At 44.3% G+C, this 23,613-nt stretch overlaps 1 protein-coding gene across 2 annotated transcripts in view; it reads left to right on the top strand.

Annotated features, from left to right (window-relative positions):
- CDH13 (cadherin 13) overlaps positions 1–23,613 on the top strand; it is a 691,633-nt gene that overhangs the window by 347,255 nt on the left and 320,765 nt on the right. For both annotated transcript variants that reach the window (XM_066583672.1, XM_066583671.1), the window contains exon 5: positions 383–535. In XM_066583672.1, coding sequence (XP_066439769.1) covers positions 383–535 — 153 coding nt within the window. The remainder of the gene's footprint in view (positions 1–382; positions 536–23,613) is intronic.

The following is a 23,613-nucleotide window of genomic DNA, read 5'->3' as shown; positions in this document are numbered from 1 at the left end:
TCATAGCCATGATGGTCTACAGGCTTGTCACTTGTGCAGCCACGCATACAAAATCAAACTGGGAGGACCGGAGTGGTGGCACTGGACTGGCAGGGGATTGAATGAGTAAGTATAGCAGCTTATTTGCCTTTAGAGAAAAATAAATCCCCAACAACTCCTGTTGGTAACCAACCGCCATCTTCCACAGATACAAATGAATGAGTCCTACCCAGGAATATGATCCATAGGGGGGGTCAGTCTTATAGTATGGACTGTAGGGTTTGATGTTATTAAGCTCCTGTTGCTACCATGATGAACATCTTAAATGTATTAAGATTGCATATAGTGTATTATATTAATGCTCTGATGTCCTTCAAACTGACCTCTAAATGTCCCCTTCCAGGTTGTGGTGAGTGACAGGATACAGGGATCCAGGTTTCACCTGTTTGGAAAAGGTGTGGATGAGGACCCCAAAGGAATATTCAGAATAAACGAATATACAGGAGAGGTGTCGGTCACCAAAGCTCTTGACAGAGAACTCATTCCTTCTTATCAGGTACGTGGTACATGAGTGGAGCTTCGATGGTATCAAGCTTCACCAACTTTATGGTATGTGACCTCAGTCTGTATTGTAGTAGCTACTGACTAGTTTGAGATGTGAATTCCCATTGTTATTGGCTCCTAGGTTCAGTCTATGATTAAACTTACCATAGAATATGGTTTGGGGCCCCTCTGGGTTTCACAGCACTTCCTAAGTCCTACTCAAGTTTTTGGTCAACTAGGTGGAGTAGTAAGAATAACCTTCTTGGCTTGGAATTTAGCAAAATGTTAAGCCCAGGGTGAGCTTCTTATTTGCTGAGAAGAAGCTCATCCTTCCATTTGCTCCACTTCCTTGAAGTATGGTGAATAATTCTTTTTAACATAAGCATTGGGATGGAAGTTCTTTACACAGTCAGGTGCAGAGGCGTAACTTGAAGCTTCTGGGCCCCCATGCAAAATCTGTAACAGTGCCCCCAAGTATAATGCTTTTTTCATAGTACTGGTCTCCAATTATGGAGAAGAGAGGCCTTATGGGCCCCCTAGGGCACCTGGGCCAGGGTGCAACCGCATCCCCTGCACTCCCTATAGTTACGCCCCTGGTCAGGTGGCATCTTGAGGTGGCCTACATGTCGACAACAAGGATCCAACCTTCTAAGATGTGAAGGACACTCAAAACCGCCATAAGATTGTCCTTTCTCTCGTTCACAGTCTGCCATTAGAGTTTCAGATGACTGGCATTGTATATCCTTAGGCTTTAGGTTACTTATACTTGAATGTTTGTTCATTAGCTTATATTATACTAGCTGATATACCCGGCTTCGCCCGAGTTAATTTGTTACTGGTGTTTATCTGGTGTTCACACGGAAAATCTTATGAAGTCGTGGTTACTTTAGAGATACTGAGGAAAAACATATGTTCACCATTTTGCATAGTTCTTTGTGTTACCCAGGAAACACCACGTGGAGTTGAGAGAATTAGATTCCGTACGTAAAATGTGGACGCTAATTCTTTTGCACTTCGAATTGAATAATTGAGTTGGGACCCATTAACTTTTCCTATTTATGACCTATTCAATGCCCGTGCCAAATTTCAAATTTCTATGACATCGGGAAGTGAGAGAATTAGATCATGTACATAAAATTTGGACGCTAGTTCTTTTGCGCTAGAATTAAATAATCGAGTTGGGACTTCTTTACTTTTCCTATTTTGGACATAATCAATGCTCGTGCCAAATTTCATGTTTCTACAACATCGGGAAGTTGGAGAATTAGATTTCGTATGTAAAATTTGGATGCTACTTCTTTTGCTCTAGAATTAAATAATCGAGTTGGAATCCCTTTATTTTTACTATTTTGGACATAATCTATGCTTGTGCCAAATTTCATGTTTCTACGACATCGGGAAGTTGGAGAATTAGTGGCGAGTCAGTCAGTGAGTCAGTGAGTCAGTCAGTCAGTGAGTGAGTGAGGGATTACGTCTTTATATATATAGACTTCACTTTGTGCTGAGGAGCAGTTTTCAGCGAGGTTACAATATCTACTTTCTTGGATGCATAGGGAAGAACATCCGCAAACACGTTCGTCTGTGTAAGCCCTTAGACTAGTTTCACACGGCCAACCGCGATATTGGCCTGAGAAGCTTGTCCCGATATTGCGTCCATCACTGTGCATTTTACCTGCGGATGCAAGGCATTTTTCATGCAAAATTCCTTGCATTGCTTCTGTTTCCCATAGATTTCAGTAGGAAACTTCACATCGCACTCGTCTGCATTTCAGTCCTCAGGGTGTGTCCCCACAGTGGAATTTTCGTGGCGTCCTGTCGTGATTTTTGGCGCAGTTCCGCACATGGAATTTGCCCTGTCAATGTGCAAAGTGTGCATGCAGAATTCCGACATGAAAGCTAACGTTTCTGTGTTAAGAAGTGATGTTCCTTCTTGACATAGAAACTTGTGGAACCGCAATTTGCCGCATTGGGATTCCGCACGCAGATTTTGCGCATTGACAGGGCAAATTCCACGTGCGGATCTGCACCAAAAACCAAAGCAGGAATCCATGGATTTTGCCATGGTTTTTTTTAGTCAGAATTTGCTGCAGAAAATCCTGCAGTTAATTATATCGTGCGAACATATCCTGATGGTGCTTTCGCAAAAGGTGGATTTTGCTACAGATCCGCACCAAAATCCATGTCAAAATTCACACTTTATGGTGCGGATGTTGATGCGGATCTGCACCACATTTCACCCTTTTAATTGAAGCGGTGAAGTCTGCTGCAGATCCACATCAGAGAAGTTTAGTGTAATGTAAAAAGTAGCATCAAAATTAGGAGCGAACGTACTCTGCCGAGCTTGATGCTCGTTCGAGTATTGGCGTACTCGATGGTGCTCGTTACTCGAACGAGCATCACGCTGTGTTCGACCCCGCCTCAGTTTTTGGCTCCTTCCCGCTGTGACATGCCTGTTTTGGCCCCTCCCCGCCACGACGCAGCGCCCGTCAATGGCAAATTTTTTGGCTGGCAGGCAGGGGAGAGAGAGAGACGGACGAACCACAAAAAAAAAAAAGAAAAGGATCCAGCGTTCCACATACAAAAATGCTCGAGTCTCCCATTGTAGTCAATGGGGTTCGTTACTTGAGTAGAGCTCTCGAATTTTACGAATAACGCGGACTCCAGCATTTGGGTGCTCGCTCATCTCTAATCAAAATCCATGTCATTCACGCGTCAAGTTCCGCACCGATGGTGTGGATTTTGTTACGGATTCGCACCCCTTCTGTAGAAAGAGTGAAATCAGCAACAGATCCGCACCCAAATCAACACCAATGGTGCCAATTTTGACTTATTTTTAGATGCCTAAATTACATGGATTTTGGTGTAGATTTTCCCTTTGGCTACATTCACGCAAAAAACTAAAGCGCAAGTCGCGTTGGACACACATGAACACACATCCGTGTGCTGTGCAATCTACACATTGCACATCCTATTCTTCTACTTGGAAACAGATGAGAATAGGACATCACAAGGACCATCGCTCATGTGTATAGCCTCATAGGGCTGTGTGCTGGCCATGGATGGTGAGTGAGTGGGGAGACTTATAAGGCCATTCATGCTCCTCTGAGTAATATGCAAATAAGGGAGAGGCATTATTTCATCTCCCTTATTTGCATATTACCCAGAGGAGCATGGATGGCCTTATAAGTCTCCTCACTCACTGACCATCTAGTTGCTCTCCTTAAGAAGAAAAGATAGGGATGAGCGAGTATACTCGCTAAGGCACTACTCGCTCGAGTAATGTGCCTTAGCCGAGTATCTCCACGCTTGTCCCTAAAGATTCGGGGGCCGCCGCAGCTGACAGGTGAGTTGCGGTGGGGAGTGGGCGGGAGAGAGAAATCTCCCCTCCGTTCCTCCCTGCTCTCCCCCGCAGCTGCCCGCCCCGCGGCGGCACCCGAATCTTTCGGGACGAGCGGGGAGATACTCGGCTAAGGCACATTACTCGAACGAGTAGTGCCTTAGCGAGTATACTCGCTCATCCCTAGTTCCTAACCCACATCACAGGCTTCTCACTAGTCAAGCCAGAAACCTACTTCACACTAATGAGGGGCAAACACCCCGAAACAGCCGTCTGTGTGTGGATTCCGGCTTTCAATTCCCATCTTGTATAAAAAGTGTTGCCTTCCAATAGGTGGCGCTGCAGAGGTGTTGTTCCATCTCCCTTATTTATCCATCATCTACACGGACAGTAAATGGCCTGAAATTATAGGCATGTGAATTGGCCCTTAATTGGCCTTTTTGATCATTGCGTTTAGATGTTGATCCTAATACTCCCATTCCATTTAGCAAAACGAGTACCTTCCCTGCTATATTTGGACGCCATTGAGCACTTTGTCTTTCTGGATATCGACTTGGTTTTTGGCCTATTATGTACGGTATATAAAGCATTGCTGAATAGGATAGAAAAAGTACGAAAATCCCAACATACATCCAGCAGCCGTCGTTCCCGAGTCTGTATGGTTGGCTGTTTAATTTTCCCTCGGTTCCAACTGAAGTGTGGGAGTGCTATAGAATATGGATAAGTTGTATACTTTGCATTTTTATGTGCAATACATTATAACATATAATTATATTTTCATGACAACAATGAGAACAGTATTGGCAGTAATTACCGCACTGTTCCTTGGAACTTCTCTGTTTAAGTACAGTTTACTTGCTACAAATAGGCTGTTGTAAAATACATATGTTATGCAAATGCTGAAAGGCATTGACAGCCATATACAATATAGGGAACGTCTCTAAAGACATAGTCAAGGAGGAGATGTGATCGGAAAGCTCAGAAGAGGAAGTTCCAGTGCAAAATCTGTAACAACTCCAGAATGTCCACCCCCGAGGCTACCAGCTATGATATTGGTATACAAGACTTGTCTTCATATGGCAGTATGTAAGATGATATTGTCCTGTGGTCAACCATATACTTTTAAGCCATCCAACTGGGTGGTGAGATCATCTTGTCCTCAAGTCAACCCAATAAGGGATGGCAAAACCATCTAGAACCAATAGCGCGATGAGAAAATTGGGTTATGTCATGGCGTCTCGTGAAATCCCTCTTGTTACAAGTGAAGGTAATGGAAAGGAAGCCACTGAAGAACTTTAATGTTGTTCTATGAAACTTTTGAAAGTTGGACTGCAATCAAAAGTTCTTCTTGACAGTCCTCTTGGGTCATCATGTTTAGCTTAAATCGGTTGTGCCAATGGCTCAACTCATGGTATATGCCCCCACTTAGTACCCTTCCTATATGAAGCAGAACAGAGAAACACTCACTGAGTGCATCTCCAATTTTATCCTGGTGGTTGTAGCATGGCCATTCTTATGGCCATTGTATGGGAAATGCTTTGTTAACCATGTCTTTCCCCAGCAAGATCAAGCTGTTTGCCAGGAGTGCCGAGATTGGGACGTGGAGTGATCAGCTGTTCTCCCCCGGTCCTAAATTTCGTGTATGTTGGCACAACCCCTTTAACGCTGGCTATCAGATGTGTTCTTCTGTGAAGCGACTGGAGTTCATACTTTACACTATGCTATATTTTGCTTGGTGTATGTCTTTGCTTTGCAAATGGAGTCCAAGAGAGGCCTTAGACTTTGAAACCGTGTATTTCTTCTCTTGGGGCATTGAATGCCAAAGGAACCTGTGCTGTATTATGATGGGTAGTATGTAGTTAGTAACCATACCATACCCTAACCAATATGGAACAGAGGAGTAAGAATCCCAGGCGTCATGATTGGTGAACGACCACATGGTAGCTGGCCTCAACCAACATGAGAATACAAGGGTGTGAGCACGCCACGTTGCTCAAGTGGACCTGTGGGTAAGCTATGTCTAAGGCTAGATTCACACTAAAGGATGAAGTTGATTGTAGTGAAAGCAGTAGACAACATTAGAGAATAGTTCTGATATGTGTGTGATGTGTAAGAGACCGCATGCATCGGGTTCGGGGCTCTCCCGGTTTTCTGAGTCGAAGACAGTCTGATGGTTGCAGAAGTCGCTATTGCTGAATAAACACTTTATTAACTGTAAATCAAGAAAACTATAACTTGTGGCCCTGTTATCCGGGGTATCTCAGTCGGTCAATAAAGTTGAAGAGTCCTTATGAATGGTTGTTAATCAGAGTCCTACCCAGTTGACCGGGATTAGCAATAAATTATAATTGTCTCACTAGACAGTCCTTAGATCCTTAACAACTCTACGTAGACCTGGATGATATGATGACTTACCAGGCCTGCTGGTGCGGGTTCAGCGTCGTTGGAGGGGAGAGTATGGAGGAACAACACCTTCACCCTTTCAGGCGTATTGACTTTCTCTGACCGGCCTTTTACTCTTTTCCTAGGGAAAACTTTCCATAGAACTGTGACTGCTATATCGCAGCACAAACTAGGAGGGATTCCCTTTCCCCTCCATCTACAGCTTAGCTGCTCTCTAAACATTCTGCAACATCTCAAGGGCTGTATCTTGTTTTCTCTGAGAAAACCATCCTTAGGACTGCATCTACAACACTTCAGAGCACCAGGAGAGACTCCTGCCTCAACCTCCATCCTGCACCAAGCTACTCGCTCAACTGACTCGTCTTTCTCCTTTCTGTTCCTCCATTCCTGCAGCCTCTTAGACAGTACCATTACAAAGAAAACAATATCATAATATCATTAAACAGAGATAAACCATACCTACGCCTCTTACAATGCAGTAAAACCATGGAGGGTCAGCTGGTGTTGGAGCCATTGTTAGGCAATGTCCGTACTAGAAGCATTGCCCCTTGAACGAATGGGGCCGGAGAGAGAGAGAGTAAGACAGAATGCTGTGGCAGGAATGTGGGGCAGGCAACGTCCCTGATACAGTAGGGGACAAAAAAAAAGCCATCGACTGGGCATCTGGAGACTAGGAAGAGTTGATGTGGAAAAAACTGTATTGGGAAAATAAGCTGACATGCCACCCTAAGACCACTGCAGTGTTCGGTCTATTGTAGCCCAAGTGCTGTATCCCTCCTGCCAGAGAAGACTGATATTCTGTTGCACTGAATATTGTTGAATCTAAAGGGATTTAATGACATTTAAAAAAACTTGCCCCAAAGTAGGGAACGGCATAAAAAAAATAAAATTGCCATTACTCGCCCTTCCTCTGTACCTTCATTCCAGCATCACCAATTGCTTTCCCCTCTGCTTTGGTCCCTGCTGAAAGAGAAAGTGATGATATCACATTGATCATTGGCATGACTGCTGCCACCAGCTAACCACCTCAGCGGTCATATGGGCATGGGTGGCACATGACTGCTGAGACCAGTGATTGGGGCAGTCAAGTGATCAATAAATGTGACATTGTTGCCTTCTGTTTCAATGGGGACTGAATTAGGGGGGATCAGTCAGCAGCGATGGATAAGATATCCTGTGGAAAAGTCCTTTTATATGCGCTGATCATGGGGCCCAAATGTTCACTGAAACTTGCGTACATCCAACATTTGGGACCTGTACTGTAAAGGGAACAACAATCAACCAAAGAACAAGCAATCAGCTGATCGTTCAGTTTCAGCAAGCATAAAACCTCTTGCCGATCATAGTTGTGATCGTTTGCTCCCATAAACTGATTTTTGGGTCGTGTAAAAGAAAATGAAACAAGCGCCAACATGCACGTTAATTGGATCAAGAACCCCACTTGTCCAAAAGGACCTAAAGGGTGGGTAATGACTAATCAATTGTCTTATGCTATTGCCTACCCTGGGACAACTTTTATTCAAAGGTTGGAAAACCTCTTTAAAGACTGTCCCTGAATAACCAAATTAGGAAACGGATCCTTCCCAGCGTTGGGTGCTTTGGTTCGTTAGTCAACAGTTTGAAGAAAGTTTGTCCTGTCTTCTGCGCCTCATTCAAGGCGACTATCCGAGAGGTCCTTGGCCCTCCTTTCAGTAACTTGTCTTGACCTTACACTTGGCTCAGATGGCATGAGATGACCAACTTTTAAAAAAAATGCAAAAGTTTGAGTAAATCTGTTGGGCATTGTGAGTAATGCAAAAAGTTTTTATAGTTTGTATAACTAGTCGCTCCGGCATATCTCAAACCCAGAGCCGAGGTAAGGAATTATACATCTGTATGTCTGTTAGCCGTGTCCCTGGCTCCACGACACATGGAAAATTCTTTGTTGATTTGTGATGCTAAATTATATTCGAAATGACTATATCCAGTCTGCTGCTCACACATAATGAGCTGTTGAAACAAAAATACATAGAGAAACAAATTCCATTTAGTCTTCTAGGCATCCTTTAGATCAGCCGAATGAGTCATGACAGACAAGACGGAAGAGTTATGTACGTTAAAAGATACAGTGTAACGACAATGACTGTGCGTTTGCATTACTTCTCCTGAGTCAGATATATTACAGTGGTGTTTACTGCACAGGATATTAACATTTAGGACCCTATGGGTAAAGGCAGGTGCAACTGCAAGCTGAATTAAATTGGGTTTGAAGAAGTACCATTTCTCCTTGTGGAGACCACCAAGATAATGTAGGGAGACATATTCGCCATGCAGTGCTTCCTGGGTAATAAGATATGCAAATGGTAGATGGTATAATGCCTGTGTCACCGTGTTGACCGCTCCATGACTTCCGGATTGGTCTGGGACGTGATGCACCTGCTGACACATGCATGTTTCACTTGGCCTAGGGCTCAATCATCCATTCTTGCTATTCGTCTGGCTGGGATGATTATCAGCTCAGCCAATCAATCAGGTGCTTTCTTGCGTTATTTAGTACAGCTCCTCTGAACAGAAGTTGCTGGTTATACTGTGTGTGTACTGGCCACACTGTGTCAGAGGAATATTTAGTGAAGTCCTCAGTTGCCCAGGCGTTCAGTATTAGTAATTTAGTTAGCTCAGTACTTTGGGTATACTTAATGATAGTGTTTAGTGTAGCTGTGGTCATGCAGTCTCAGACTGGTCTCTGGTCTCTCTCCCGTAGTTGGGTAGCTCTTTTCATGGCGGGTGCTCTCTTTGAGGCAGTAGTTCAGTTTCAGCGGTTCTGGTGATCTTATTTGTAAATCCTCTGTACCCTGCTATATTCAGTCCTTGCAATATTCAATCCTGGTATCTTTATTAGGTCTGAAAAAAACCTGTGTTACTTGTCACTTGTTTTACTCCGCCTTTGTGCCCAAAGCATGTCATCTCTGGTTGTGCTAACTAGTTAATCCAGACATGACACTCTACAGTACCACCCACAGGAAGGTAGCTTCCCTTTAAGTTAATGTCCAACCTTTTAATGGGTCTTGCAACTGGACTAAGATGTAATCTTCCCCATAAGGGTTTGGGTTCTCGCCATTCATCTCTGCAAAGTAGGGTTCTGGTTGGTGGTTCTGCTGAGAGGTCTTTGACCTAGTTGGTTCTGTATTAAACACAGACTCTGGTTTGCCTTCATGCTTAATCTTGTTAAAAGGTAAGACATTGACTTATAGGAAAGTTGTTTTCCAATAGGCAGCGCTACAGAGTCATTATACCATCCCCCATATGCTTGCCACATATCAAATTGTCATGTAACACTGGGAGGTAGCTGAAGGCCGCACATCAAATGGTGTCCTGTTCTGAAAAAAACTGAAAAATGCCATGGATATTGTTTATGGCTTATTTTGTGTTCCTGTGTCCCATTAATAGCACACCATGTGGTCAGGAGTGGTACTGCATGTGGTCAGGCATTAAATTCATTAATAATTGTAACATGAATAGGTATTGTATCCCTAAAGGGGTTGTCTGGTTTAAAAAATATATAATTTTAAATAACAATTTCCACCTTAGACATTTATGGCATATCCTAAGAATATGCATAAATGTGTCATAGACCTGCATCTCTACCAGAATGGAGGTTCACTGAGCCCCCATTCCACCTGGTGAGGCATCCGCTTATTCTGCCATTTCAATTACACCCATAGAAGTAAATAGAGACAGCCATGGAGCTACGCATATTAGCGGCTAGATCCCATTCATTCACTGTGGTAGTCGGTGGCCACCTCACCAGATGGGACATGGCTTGAGGAATCTCTGTAATGGAGATATGTGTGGGTCCCAGAGATGGGATGCAAATCTATCAGACATCTATGGCATATTATTTGGATATGCCATAAATATCTAAGGTCGGAATACCACTTTAAATGACTTCTTAGGGCGTTATCACAGATAGGACACAGGTACAGGAGCCTTGTTTATTATCAAGAGCAGCAGGAGGCTGCAACGATCTACTCTCACTCTGGAGAACCCAAAATCTCCATGCATTATACGGACATTGATTTCAATGGTAGTTGTGTAAATAAAAAGAAATCTTATTTGTATAGCGCCAACTTATTTCTCAGCGCTTTTAGGTAATTTATTTATTATCCCCCACCATGCTGGGTGCTCATTTTACCGACCTCGGTAGGATGGAAGGCTGAGTCAACCTTGAGCCGGCTACCTGAACCCTACGGGGATTGAACTCACAACCTTCAGGTCATGAGCGAGAGCTTAGGAATGCATTTTTGCTACCTTAACACTCTGATATTTCATTTCTCTTATGGTGATGCTGTAGAGGAATTGAACACTAAGGTTACCCCATAGATAATACAGTAACTGATTTCTGGGCTTACCATTCAAGCAGGCATCCTTCTAGCATAAATATACTGTTTCCAGTAAAGAACCCCTTTAAATTATGCTGTGCTCTATGGTTGAAATGTTATGCATTTACAGCACTCCATGTGGTCATTAGTGGTACTGCAGGTGAAACCAGATTCTTGACCAGAAGTTGTCACCATATACATCAGCCCATGTCCACACTGGGAATCACAAACCAAATTCAATACCTCAGACAGACACTAGGGTGCATAGCCAACAAACCTATCAGTATGCTTTTGCATTGTGGGAACAAAGCAGAGAACTGGGAGCAAACTCACTAAGCACCGGGAAAACATTCAGCCCCATGCAGATATTATACCGTCAAAACTGATCTTATGTCTGACCATGTACAAGGGAGCAACATATTTATCCTGTATGTAAAGTGTAAATGAGCCTTCGCTGTAGGGTTATGTAAGATATGGCGGTTCTCAGGACGCATCTACAGCATGCGGTCAGCACAGAAATATGTACGGTATATGGCCAGGAGGAGCAGTGTCTTATCCCAGTGATCTCAGTCTATGCTATGTGGCTTTCCAATACCGCACATTAATTATAGCGTTGGCCTGAAGGTTCTGTATTGATCCTCCCATTTCTTAATATATCACAGGTGTAAGTACCGTGCAGTTCATGAATGCCATTCTCGACCTTCATCTTCGTCGTATTCTGCCCATAAGGATGTGATTGGCTTCATATAGGCAAAGACTACAAGCATCCATCATCTTGTAGTCACATGTAAGGGGCAACCCTAAACTGAGCATGCTCAACTGGAACTATCTAGAGACTAGAGCCTTGGTTATAAAAGGGGCCTTTTTGTGCTGCGTCACAGTAGAGAGACAATGCTGAGCAGAGAGCTGGAGGTGCTGCTGAAGTTGGGCCTAAGAGAGCTAAGGAGCTGCTGCCTGTAAGGGGAAGCTGCTAAAAGAGGACAGTGACCGGAGAAGGCCTGGTGTCTGCAGCCAAGAGAGAGACAGTGTTGTGTCTCTAGACCAGTGGGACACCTGGACAGCAACAAGAATTTATGGAAATGGTGGCAGACACTAGACTAGTCTGGGTTGGTAGAAGTGAGTAGTGTTGCGTGACATATCGTAAGTGAGGCTAGCCTCAATCTGACAATTGATGTGCACACTGAGGAAAGCATTAAAGTCAGTTTGTTAGCAAGTCTACTATGGGTCATTGGGCTCAAATTGTAGACAATAACATCCTACAAGTTTCTGATGCTTCAATCTGAATTATGGACTGTGCTCTTTAAAGGAACATTATATCTGAATATGGGAATCCGCTTTTCTAAAGACAGCACTGGAGTCTCCCTAGGAGGAAACTGTTTTGCTATGCCATACGTTTCATAACTGGATATTTTGTGAAATGATGTTAATAATACTCGACTGCTATTGAAATTGTTCTTTGGTTACTCCATCTGCAGCATCGTATCCTGAATCTGTCATTACACCACCACCCGCGGCACACACTTCCTTCCACATGTCGTCTTTTTCTTGCAAAGTTCCTGAATATATATTAACAAGAGGTAGGGGACAGATGGAAGAGAGTTAGGGATCTTAACATAGAGCAATTTGTTTTGGTAGACAAGCACTATAGAGCTCGGCACTCGTCTACGGGGTCTTTAGACAGGCAAATTCTGCACTTTTAGGCATATGTAAAAATGCCAACGATTAGCCAATGAATGAGCCAGTGTTTGTTGACTGATCATTTTCTTTATTTGAGCATACAATGCTCATTGGTCGGCTGTACATCTCCCATACTGTAGACCAACAACAGCTCCATGGGGACTAGAGATCGCTCAAACAATTGTTCCTCCTCTAATCCTAGTCCGAATCAAACAGTGTAAAGGTCTAGTTGGTCTTATTGATTGGCACTCCTCTACCGATTCCTCCATGCAAAAATACCCTTGTGGGAAAATTAACACATTGTAGAATTGTTGCAAAAATTCACACCAAACTCCATGTCAAATTCAGCATCAAAAACCAAGTCGAAATTCAGAATCCCAGCATACGTCACCCCCTCAATGAAAAGGGTGGAACCGGCTGCAAATCCGTGCCAAAAACCATATCAAATCTGCACCAAATGGTTTGGATTGTGACAGATTCTGGTGCAGATCAGAACCAAAATCTGCTATGTATGAACATATCCCTGTCCTCACTAACATGGGCCGATCAGCTGATGAACGAGTGTTTGCTCATTCAATGGCTGATCATTTGCACTTTTACATGGCCCAATAATAATTGGCCAAAATCATTTAGGCAAATGTCCGTGCTTGATTATCAAGCTATGTAGAAAGCCCGAACAACATCCCTTTAATAGAGCTGCCTGTAGTTTAATAACGAATACAGCAATAATTACCCCTCCACCACTGGGATTCAGCATTGCAGTCCCGCTGTGCTCCTGGTGTTTGTTATAACAGGTCCCGTCACCGGAAATCAGGTGACCACTGCAGCCAATCAAAGGCGGCAGGATCACTACTCATTCTCTTGGCATATGGCACTCACATCCAGAGTTCTATGATGTCAGGGGTTCGAGAACATAACACTGCAGCCTCTGATTGGCTGCAGTAGTCATCTGACTTCCAGTGACAACACCTGTCATAGCAAACACCGGGAGCACAGCGAGGCTTCAGTGCTGAATCTAAGAGGTGGAGGGGTAAGTACAGCTCAGTTTATTATTTTACTGCCCTATTAAAGGGAATTGTTCAGTAAGCGGACAGCCCACTTAACATGTGACCGTAGGTAAGATGTGTATTTTTGTAGTCTGTAACCAAAATGGTTGGAGGCTTTAATACTATTTGAATAGTTTCTTCATTTTTCGAATTTTGCAAAAATATACATATATTACCTTTTCAGCTTCTCCTTTGATTAGACATAGGTGGAATGAAGTTTCAATGTAGACGAAGACTATAGAAGGAACACAGGGGAGGATTAAAGGGGGATTGCGGTATCTTGATCAGTGGCGCCTCTTATCCCCGCTTAACTGATAGCTTTTAATTCTGCCAATTGTTCACTTTCTCCTTATAGGGCTGAGGATATAATCCGTCTCAATTAAGATGGAAGCGATCACAATGAGAGTGAAATTACTGGATCTATTATATAATCATCCTTTGAATCGTAGCTTATTATTATGAGCTCCATAGACAGCACTGATGCTCTACTAGAAAAGGAGAGGGGGGGGGGGGTTATATTTTTGACAATTTCCAATTATTTTTGTACCGATGTTGTATCTTGTGAACTGCGGCTGCAGAGAGGGGGCGCTGGTGATTCACATGCACATTGTCCTTACAGGCTGTCATCTCTATACATTCATACGGACCAATGGATGTATCCCATATGTAGAAGATGGTGGGCGGGTATGTGAATTAACAATTCTCCAATCACAGAAAACCAAATTTTTATATTTTAAAGTTTCCTTCCTTAAAGTGACCCGCCTGTTTTTGGGACAAAATTCTGTCCCCGGAGTGAAGAAGGTATATTTATTACCTGCAATCGTCCCTTCAGACTGTTGGCATCGAGTCCTGGCATCTAAGATGGCCAATACTATCTTTAGACTACCTAATACTCACAGTGCATTGGTAGTGTTAGACTATTAATAGACTATATCTGCTCTCTGATTGGCCAGAGCTGCTCACATGATCAGTGCTGGCTTGTCATAGGACAGTGCATAGTGTCTGTTAGGTAGATAGAAAATTGCAGTAGACATCAAAAGCGGGATCTAGAACCGGCGGGTCTGAGGGGCAACAGAGAAAACATACCCACTGCAAGCATTAGGCCTCCTTTACATGAGCGTCGCACTATTTTTACGCCTGACTACACTGCGGGCGAAAAACGCGTTGGAAGGAAAAAGTCGCAATAAAAATTTGCGTTTTCGCGTCCATTCACACGGGCGGCTGTGGCGTATTAGTGAAAATATACGCTGCAGTGCGCGAATCTGTTGCTTGGCAGAAAACCTTGAAAAGACTTCTAATAGTTTATTAGAGCCGGCTGCCTTCTTTTACCAACGTTGGACGCTGCTAAACTCCCTCCCCCTTCCTTTTTTTTCAGCTCCCATAGATGTCTATGGGAGTCTCCAGCATATTTCAGCAAAAGATAGGGCAAGACCTATTTTTTCCGGCTGTGTATAAAATCAGTCGCCGTTTTCGGTCGTGGATGTCCTATTATTCCTAGCGTGTCTTTTTACGCAGCTGAAAATCGTTCATCTGAATTAATACATTGGAAGCCAATGCTTCAGATGGTCGCAATTTTTTTTTAGCGCAGCTAAATTAGCCGTGCAAAAACGCTCGTGTGAATAGGGCTTTAATGACAGAAATTTTTTTGACTTACTTCTCCATTTTTTTTTTATGTGACCGATGGGAGTGGTCTCAGCAGCACAAAAACGTACAGCAAACAGCGCCAATATGGGCACTATAATGCGCGATCATACGCGTACACGTCACAGTGAGCATATATGCGCTTAGGGTGAAATCTGCCGCAATTCTGCGGCCAATCTGTGTGCAAAATGTGGATCCTGATTGGTCCATGGTAGAAGTTTCCGTCTCCGCAGTAGGGCTGCCTAGACAAGCTGGGTGACAGCCCGCGGATGACCATGTCGGACGTCACCCAGCTTTCTCAGCAACAGACGTCACAAAATAGAATTTGTAGCAAATTCTGCCACCTCCGGCTATTCACCAATTAAATAAGGTGGCGTTGCCCTTTAAGAGTGTATCCGCATCCCTCCTAGGACCACGACCGTTATGGACACAGCTCAACCGAATGTAGCGAAATTGTAACATCAAGTAAACATGGCGGCGGCGCATCGCAGAGCGGGGTGCACATATTTATAATTTCATACTGACATCTGATTTAAATATTAGATTAATCAGCCGTACCGCGGGAATGATAAATCCGTGCGTCGGGGAGGAGACTGGGCAGTAACACCGTGTATGTATGTGATGGAGCGTGCAGCACCAGCGGCCCCCTCCCATTAATCTTCCCTCTCCAGCTAAGCTGCCTCCACTTTTGAATTTAATTACTTAGATAATATCAGGAGATTTTTAATCTCGGCGCCAGGTTGATGAGATATGAGCGCCGTTTTATTTATTTTTTTCGGGATGATGAAAACACTTATTTTCCTGCACCTTGTGTGAGACGAGGCAATCATAATTAAGGAGAGTAATGGCAGGAGCCGCTGAATGCGTCGTCCGCTCCCTAGGGCTTATTCACACGGACACAGTGAATAGAACCCATTGATTTGAATAGGTTCTTCCACCAGCGCGTATTTTGCGTGCGCAATTGCGTCGTGCGAAGAAATATGCAGCATGTTCGTTTTTCTTGGGAAATAGAATATATGAAACTTATTAGGCTGATTAGTTACTTCAACGTAAAGCAATTACGAATATAAATTACGCAATGAGCAAGAACATAGCAGAAATGTGCGCAAAAATACGCATACGATCGTATGGATCCGGCCTTAAAGGAATGCTAAGGATGGAGTCTTAGATAAAGCCTGTAACTTCTACTTCTGACATGCTAGTAGGGTGTGTTTGCAAATTAAAGGGGTTGCTTAACTTTAAAGGGGTTGTCCAGTTGTATCCACAGAATAGGCCAAGATTTGTGGGGGTCTGTCACCCAGCACCCCCACGATCAGGTGTTTGCTGGGTCCGTGTGTTCATGCACTGAGCTGATTTCTGCAGGAACCAGATGGCTCCGTTCCCACTGCAGTGGCCAGGCTTGGTATTGCAGGCCCAGTTCCATTTCACTTCAATGCAAGCTGGGCCTGCAATGTGAAACGTGGCCACTGCAGCAAAAACAGAGCTGTCTGCTTCCTGTCTAAATCAGCTCAGTGCATAAGCGCGCAAGCCCTGTGAATATGTGACTTGCTGGGGTCCCTGACAAAGGGCTGCCATCATTCTACTATTGATGACCTATTTCGCTGATAGGCCATCAATAGTTTACAACTAAACCACCCCTTTAAACTTATGATGTCCTATCCTCAGTAAAGGTCACCAATAGTAGATCGGTGGGGGTCTACCACGCCTAACAAATATCTGTGAGCTCATTCGTTGAGCAGATCTGTACAGGAAGCAGACGGCTCCATTTCCACTGCATTGGCCCAGCTTGGTATTACATGCAAGGTTCCCACTGAAATAAATGGAAATTATGCCTGCAATACCAAATGTGGCCACTGCAGTAGATATGGAGCGCTATGCTTTCTACACAGACCTGCTCAGTGAATGAGCTCAAAGATGATTGATAAGTTTGGTGGTCTGCTCAGGCAGTGAGTGCGTTCACTGACCCTTCAAATTGCTGATCAGCAGGGGTCTCAGTGTAACAGTCCAGTTCGGGTTCGGAGCCTTAGTATTGTAACCAGTGCAGGCAGAGTGTGGTCAGGTGAAGCTAGAGGTCGGTACACGGGTAGTATCAGTTCTAGTACAGAGGAGCAGGCAGGTAGCGTAGTCAGGGGAAGCCAGGGGTCAGTACATAGGTAGTATAGTATTGGTTGCAGTTCAGATGAGCAGGCAGGTAGTGGATCTTGACTATAGGCTTGGAGCACAATAATCATGTGGGGGGACGTGGCAGGGCCAGGCTTTTGTAGGACATCCAATCTGGGAGAAGAAGGTGGAGCCAAACAGGAAACTGGATCAGGAGCAGGAAGGAGAAGGTCATGCAGGGGAGCTATCCAAAGGACTGGATAGCTCAGTAGGTAAAGTTGCCGACTGGAGTACAGGAGCTCCTGGGTTCAACACTTGACACCCAGACTGGCCCTAAGGATAAGACATTAATAGTTTAAAGCTGTATAACCCCCTTTTTTTTGATGCATTGGCGCAAAAAAGTTACAAAAAGTATATATTTGATTATATGTCACGAATAGGTATATTTGGGCAATATCACTCTCTACTACCACCTACAATGCTTGGTACCTTATGGCTCCTGCACATTAGGCTTCTTTCACACGGGCGATATTGTCACAAGAAAATCACAGCGATAATCCATCTGGGGGGCTTGAAATAGAAGCCCCATGCCAAAATTAAGCCCTGGCTGCAGTTAAAGAAAAACACAATGCATCACCTAGGAGGCGCTGTCAGCTCCACAGCACTTCTCCTCGCATCTCTGGCAGACTTGCTTGTAGTTTTCACCCAGCGCTTCCTGGTCAGGGTTTCAAAATCCCCGCCTCCAGGAAGCGCTGGCTCTGATTAGTTCTGGAGCGCCATGGCTTAGCCAATCAGAGCCAGCGCCTGATAAACCAATCACGGCCATCGCTTTGAATGCAGCTAGGGTTTATTTAAGTGACAGACAGCAGGATTTCCTACTGCGTTTCTGTGCTATGCAACACATAGGAAGGATCTGTAGGGAAACATGGGGTACAAAACAGCGCAAATAGCGGCAATATCCAGCATGCCGCAATTTTTTTTCTCTTGCAGTGTGGCAGCCCACAAAACATCACTCGTGTGAAGGAACCCAATGGAACGCATGGGCTTCACATACATGCGATTTGTAGCGCTGTCGCGTGAAGATTGCGCAATTTTGTTGCCCGTGTGAAAGCGGCCTAATGGGTTGACTCCCATGACTGTACTTTCGGCCCCATTATATTCTATGAAGCAAGTTGTGCCCAACTTTTCAATATGGCCGTGTGAATCTGGCTTTACCGTCAAGTACGTCAGTCTACCTAATCTGAAAATGACTAAATAACGAGAGCAGCCGCGATTCATAATTTTCCACACATCGCCTGCTGCATTGTAATGCGATCTATCTGATCAAAGGGTTTATCCCGCGGACTGAAAGTCCTTTGTAGAACAGAAACACCGAGGTTTTCCTGCAAGCGTTGATTGTACCGTCTCTCGACCTCTAATTCCATGTAATCATCTGCTCACACCTGGAGCGATCGAGGAGTGGCTGACCGATTAGTAATCACTGTCTTCTCTGAAGCGGTTGCTGTTTTCTTCTTTCATCCGAACACTTAAAAGGGTTGGACGTGCCAGGAGCAGTAGAGTTCTTTAGATGCAGCAGAGCTGAGATTGTTATTTGGTACAACCCAATATGAAATAATGTAGTCCATAAACATCACATCAACTCTGCTACATCTGTATTTAGAGTGACTCTCCGGTTTCGGGACAAAATTACCTGCAATGGTTCTTCTCTACCGTTCCTCTGATTCATCGGTTCCAGGTTCTGTTTTCAGCTGTTCAAAATGGCCGACGCAATCTTCAGACTAATTCCCCCAGTGTATTGGTAGTGTTAGACTACCTCTGATTGGCCAAAGATGCTCATGTGATAAGCACTGGCCAATCAGACAGCAGTGCACAATGTGTAGTAGGTAGTTAGAAAATTGATGCAGCCATCTTGAGTGTCAAAAACAGCGCCTTGAACTAGTGGTCAGAGCGACGGCAGAGAACGACTGCCGATAATATACCCCCTCCCCCTCTTGTCCCAAGACAGAATTTTGTCCCGAAATAAGAGGGTCGCTTTGACGCTACTCATTGGAGTTGATCCGCCCCTTGTTGGCTACATAAGTGGTCCCATAGCTCCATGCTTTAGTATTAAAGTATAGCTCCTTCTTCAGACATATTATATGACAGCACTGATAGGTGTCCTAGCTGAAGGACCCTATCAGTCACCGAACCATTGAGATATTACTGTACATTACATGTTTAAAGGGGTTGTCCCGCGGCAGCAAGTGGGTCTATACACTTCTGTATGGCCATATTAATGCACTTTGTAATGTACATCGTGCATTAATTATGAGCCATACAGAAGTTATATAAAGTTTTTCACTTACCTGCTCCGTTGCTAGCGTCCTCGTCTCCATGGTTGCCGTCTAATTTTCGCCGTCTAATGGCCAAATTAGGCGCGCTTGCGCAGTCCGGGTCTTCTTATCTTCTCAATGGGGCTCCGTGTAGCTCCGTGTAGCTCCGCCCCGTCACGTGCCGATTCCAGCCAATCAGGAGGCTGGAATCGGCAATGGACCGCACAGAAGCCCTGCGGTCCACGGAGGGAGAAGATGACGGCGGCCATCTTCACAGGGTAAGTAAGAAGTCACCGGAGCGCGGGGATTCAGGTAAGCGCTGTCCGGTGATCTTTTTTAACCCCTGCATTGGGGGTTGTCTCGCGCCAAACGGGGGGGGGGGGGCGTGGGACAACCCCTTTAATGAGCCACATGGATCTTCATTTACATCAACAAATGTTTGGAGAGGTTGAACTCTCCGAACTCAAAAACCACATTTCAGGCTTCGTTCTGGGTTTCCATCTGGATCATCAAAAACAGCATCCACATGGGACCCTAAAGAGAACTGTAGGCTTTCAGTAGTCCGAGGCTATTTGAACTGGTTTCCGTAATTCACTACGTTATTCTGTCTGGCACAGATGCCGTGAAATAACATAAATCTGTTCGAACACAGATGTTATTGGTCTCTGTTTGATTAATGAAAGCCTATGGTTCCATCTTAGGTTCAATGTGGATGGCATTTTTGAAAATCAAGTTGGAACCTGAGAATGGTGTCTGAAGTGTGGCATGAAAATATCCTCAAAGATATAGTACTCCACCTTGAGACTGGTGCAAGATCCTGTTCATGGATGCCCAATAATTCTGAAATCTGAGGTTTCCAACACTCTTGAGAAGATTGTTGAAACTACAGTTCGACATATTGATCTAGGTGATCATAATTATGGAAATTTTTAGACTGTAGGACTGTAGGACTTGATCTTAGTGACCCTTATGTCAGGAGCCTTCATGAAAGAGAAGCCAATATGTGAATGCTTTAGAACCCGCTCATTGAAGTTAGTGGTTGTCTACCATGTCCACCTTGCTCCACAGTACTATGATGAATGCGACTCTTATCTCTTGTCCTATAGATGGGGATCTTTGACCACAACATTGAGAAGTGCTACATAAGATCTTGTTGAAAGATCCTCTTTTGCCTGATACTCACCCCAGCCCCCTGGGAGTTGATATGTTTATGAGGCTTTGATAGGTGTTGTGTACCTCACAATCCAGGTTTGGAGATTGACTATGTTAGAACTCTTGGCTGGTCCATATTTTTGTTACAACCTGAGATTGCTGGTGGACCTTGTGGTCCTCTTGCGAATGTAGGGAGGGAGGGGGCTAACAGATCAAGCATCCCTGGTGTTGAGTTGCAAGGGAGGCACCAAAAGGCAACTCTACCTTGGCAAGGGTATTTAGATGCAGGACCAGGAACAGGTATTATTCCGCACCATTGTTTTAAATCAATCTTCTGATCCTGGGGAAAAAAGTTTGTCCAGGAACCAAAAGGGGGCAATTATATTATCTGCCATCTGTCTTCTGTGCCATTGTCCCTTGGATCTACCAGTTTTTGGTCCCCACTTCCATTCTTCCAGGATGGCTGCCACAATCTTCTAACTAGTTGATGCACACTGTGGACAAGTAGTTTGAGGACGTTCACGCTGCTTTCTGATTGGCCAGTGCTAATCATATGAGCAGTTCTGGCCAATCAAAGAGCAGGTAGAGTTCATCATCTAACACACTACCAATGCACGATTGACATTAGCTAGTCAGAAAGTGTCCGTTATCTTGGAAGGCTAAAAATGTGGCTTAGGATCCAGAAGATCCAAGGCACAAAGGACCAAAGGCAGGTAATATATCACCCACTGTGGTCCCTAATCAGACTCGGACTGGAGCGTCACTTCATGTTTTCCGTATAAGGTTGGAAGACTATATCGGGAGGAATAAGAAGGGAGCAAGGAACTCTGTATACTGTAAGTCGGTGGGTTACCAGAAGGTTCAGCTCCATAGTTCCAAAAATTGTGCCCAATGATTGTAACTTTATTACAGTAGGAAGAGCAGCTCTGGAGAAAAAAAAAGCAGCTCTATCGAAAGAAGAGGGGCATTCATGAGCTCATGGAAAATATAATATTTGGGCTGAGATTTACGGTTCCCTCTTGCCTATTAAAGTGAATTTCTCATAAAGATGGAGCATCGGCGCAGATTGGAGGAAAGGTCCATGATTCTTATTAACTGCAAAACCCTCCACAGAGTAAACTGCAATATACGATATCCATTCTAACAATCCTCGGCTGAATTTAGAGAAACAAGAAATCCGTTTCCAGAAAATGTAATATAAATGGAACTTGTCAGAGTAGAGCGCAGCCGAACTTGCTCCAGGACAAAGCAGAAGTTTTTACCGATGCCGGACATTAAAGTCTGCTATTTCTTTTATGGCTTCCACCTGGCTTCAGGATACAAGGACACTGGGATGGAATTAAAGAAACATTCCTGCCCTTCAAGTCTCCTTCGGTGAAACTCAGTGGAAGTTGTTTTGCTTTGTACAATTTATTCAGTATCTTAATAATAGATTCTCAAGTTGACTTCAAGAAAGTCTTCAAGTATTCCGTCCAGGTAAACAATAGCGTTCCAAAAAGAGTTCTTCTTTGAAGAGGATCGACCAGCTCTCTGGTCAGGTCTGTTCTTGCCAATGGTTGTATCTCCCATACATTAATAAGCATCCTTTCTCCGATTTCTGCATTGTTGCATTCCTCTGTTATTCCTTCTGCAAATATATACATAAATTGACATCTGAGAGTTAACATTATCTGGGTGTGTCAATAGACAGTAGGACTAAGGAGATTCGGTTTGTCACCATTGCTCCCTCTAAGGGCACATTTACTTGGGTAAGAAAATCATGCGCTGGATGCCGTGAACTGTCCCATCGAAATAAGGGATCAGTTCTGGCATCAGTGTCCCTCTGGTCAGGAGAGGTGTCGTGTCTCCTTAAGGAGAGCACCCAAAAAGTGTGTGGAGACACCTAGGCAGTGAGTGGTTTGGGGGGTGGTGCAGTTTCTTTCCAAGGAAAGCACCCAAAAGGCGTGTGGGGACACCTAGAAAATGAGTAAGGAGACTTATAAGGCCATACAAGCTCCTCTGGGTAATTTATGCAAAAAAGGAAAATAAAGGTCTGGTGTTTCACTAACATGCCGGAGGAAGGAAAGAAAAAAAGGACGGAAATATGGGAACTAGAGATGTGCGAGTATACTCGCTAAGGATCATTACTCGAGCGAGTAGTGCCTTAGCCGAGTATCTCCCTGCTCGTCTCTAAAGATTCAGGAGCCGGCGCGGGTTACAGGTGAGTTGCGGCGGGGAGCGGGGGGGAGAGAGGGAGAGAGAGATCTCCCTCCGTTCCTCCCCGCCCCCGCCGGCACCCAAATCTCTAGAGACGAGCGGGGAGATACTCGGCTAAGGCACTACTCACGCGAGTAATGTGCCTTAGCGAGTATACTCGCTCATCTCTAATGGGAAGCCATCCTAAGCTGTGCACTCTGGAATGGTAAGAGTTAAAGCCACATGCTATTGAAGATTAACTAGCCTAATAGGAGCTCTACCTGTAAAGTTTCGGGTACCTTCACACTTGGCATATCTGTTGTGGGCTTTCCACAGCAAACACAATGCAAACCCATAGCTTTGTACTCCATATTTGGCCTACTGTACTCTCGAGGGTCCGCGATTCAAAACAATCATCGTAGCCTAGTACATCGTAAGTTCAAAACTATGTCAAACGATCGTCCAGAATGCGGACCATCACTCTCATCTAACATTATTCTAGACACATAACATCAGTACTAGGTGCCTTGTCATTTACTAATTCAATTACTCAACTTCCTCCTGCCCAGTCTGACAGTGGGCAGAACTTAGCACAGCCATTGGGCTGCTTGCCAGAGCGGCTTAGTGGCTGTCGCTAGTAAGAGGGATGTGAATAGATATGAAGATTTATATTAGCTCCTTCTTACAATTCGCAAAACACAGACCAAATAAGGAGTAAAAATACGCTAATCTGAAAGCGGCCTAAATGACCTTTTACACCAAGCAATTTGCTCCGGTAGTCACATGTGGATCAATGAAGTTGGTGCTCATCTACCGGGCTTCTACAGAAGCTAATTTCGACTCCAACATGGGATGAACAATCGTTCAGAATTGTTCATCCCCATAGAGAT

The sequence above is a fragment of the Eleutherodactylus coqui genome, chromosome 11 (assembly GCF_035609145.1).
Source record: "Eleutherodactylus coqui strain aEleCoq1 chromosome 11, aEleCoq1.hap1, whole genome shotgun sequence".
NCBI classification, from domain to species: Eukaryota; Metazoa; Chordata; class Amphibia; order Anura; family Eleutherodactylidae; genus Eleutherodactylus; species Eleutherodactylus coqui.
This window is presented reverse-complemented; position numbering and strand designations above follow the sequence as displayed.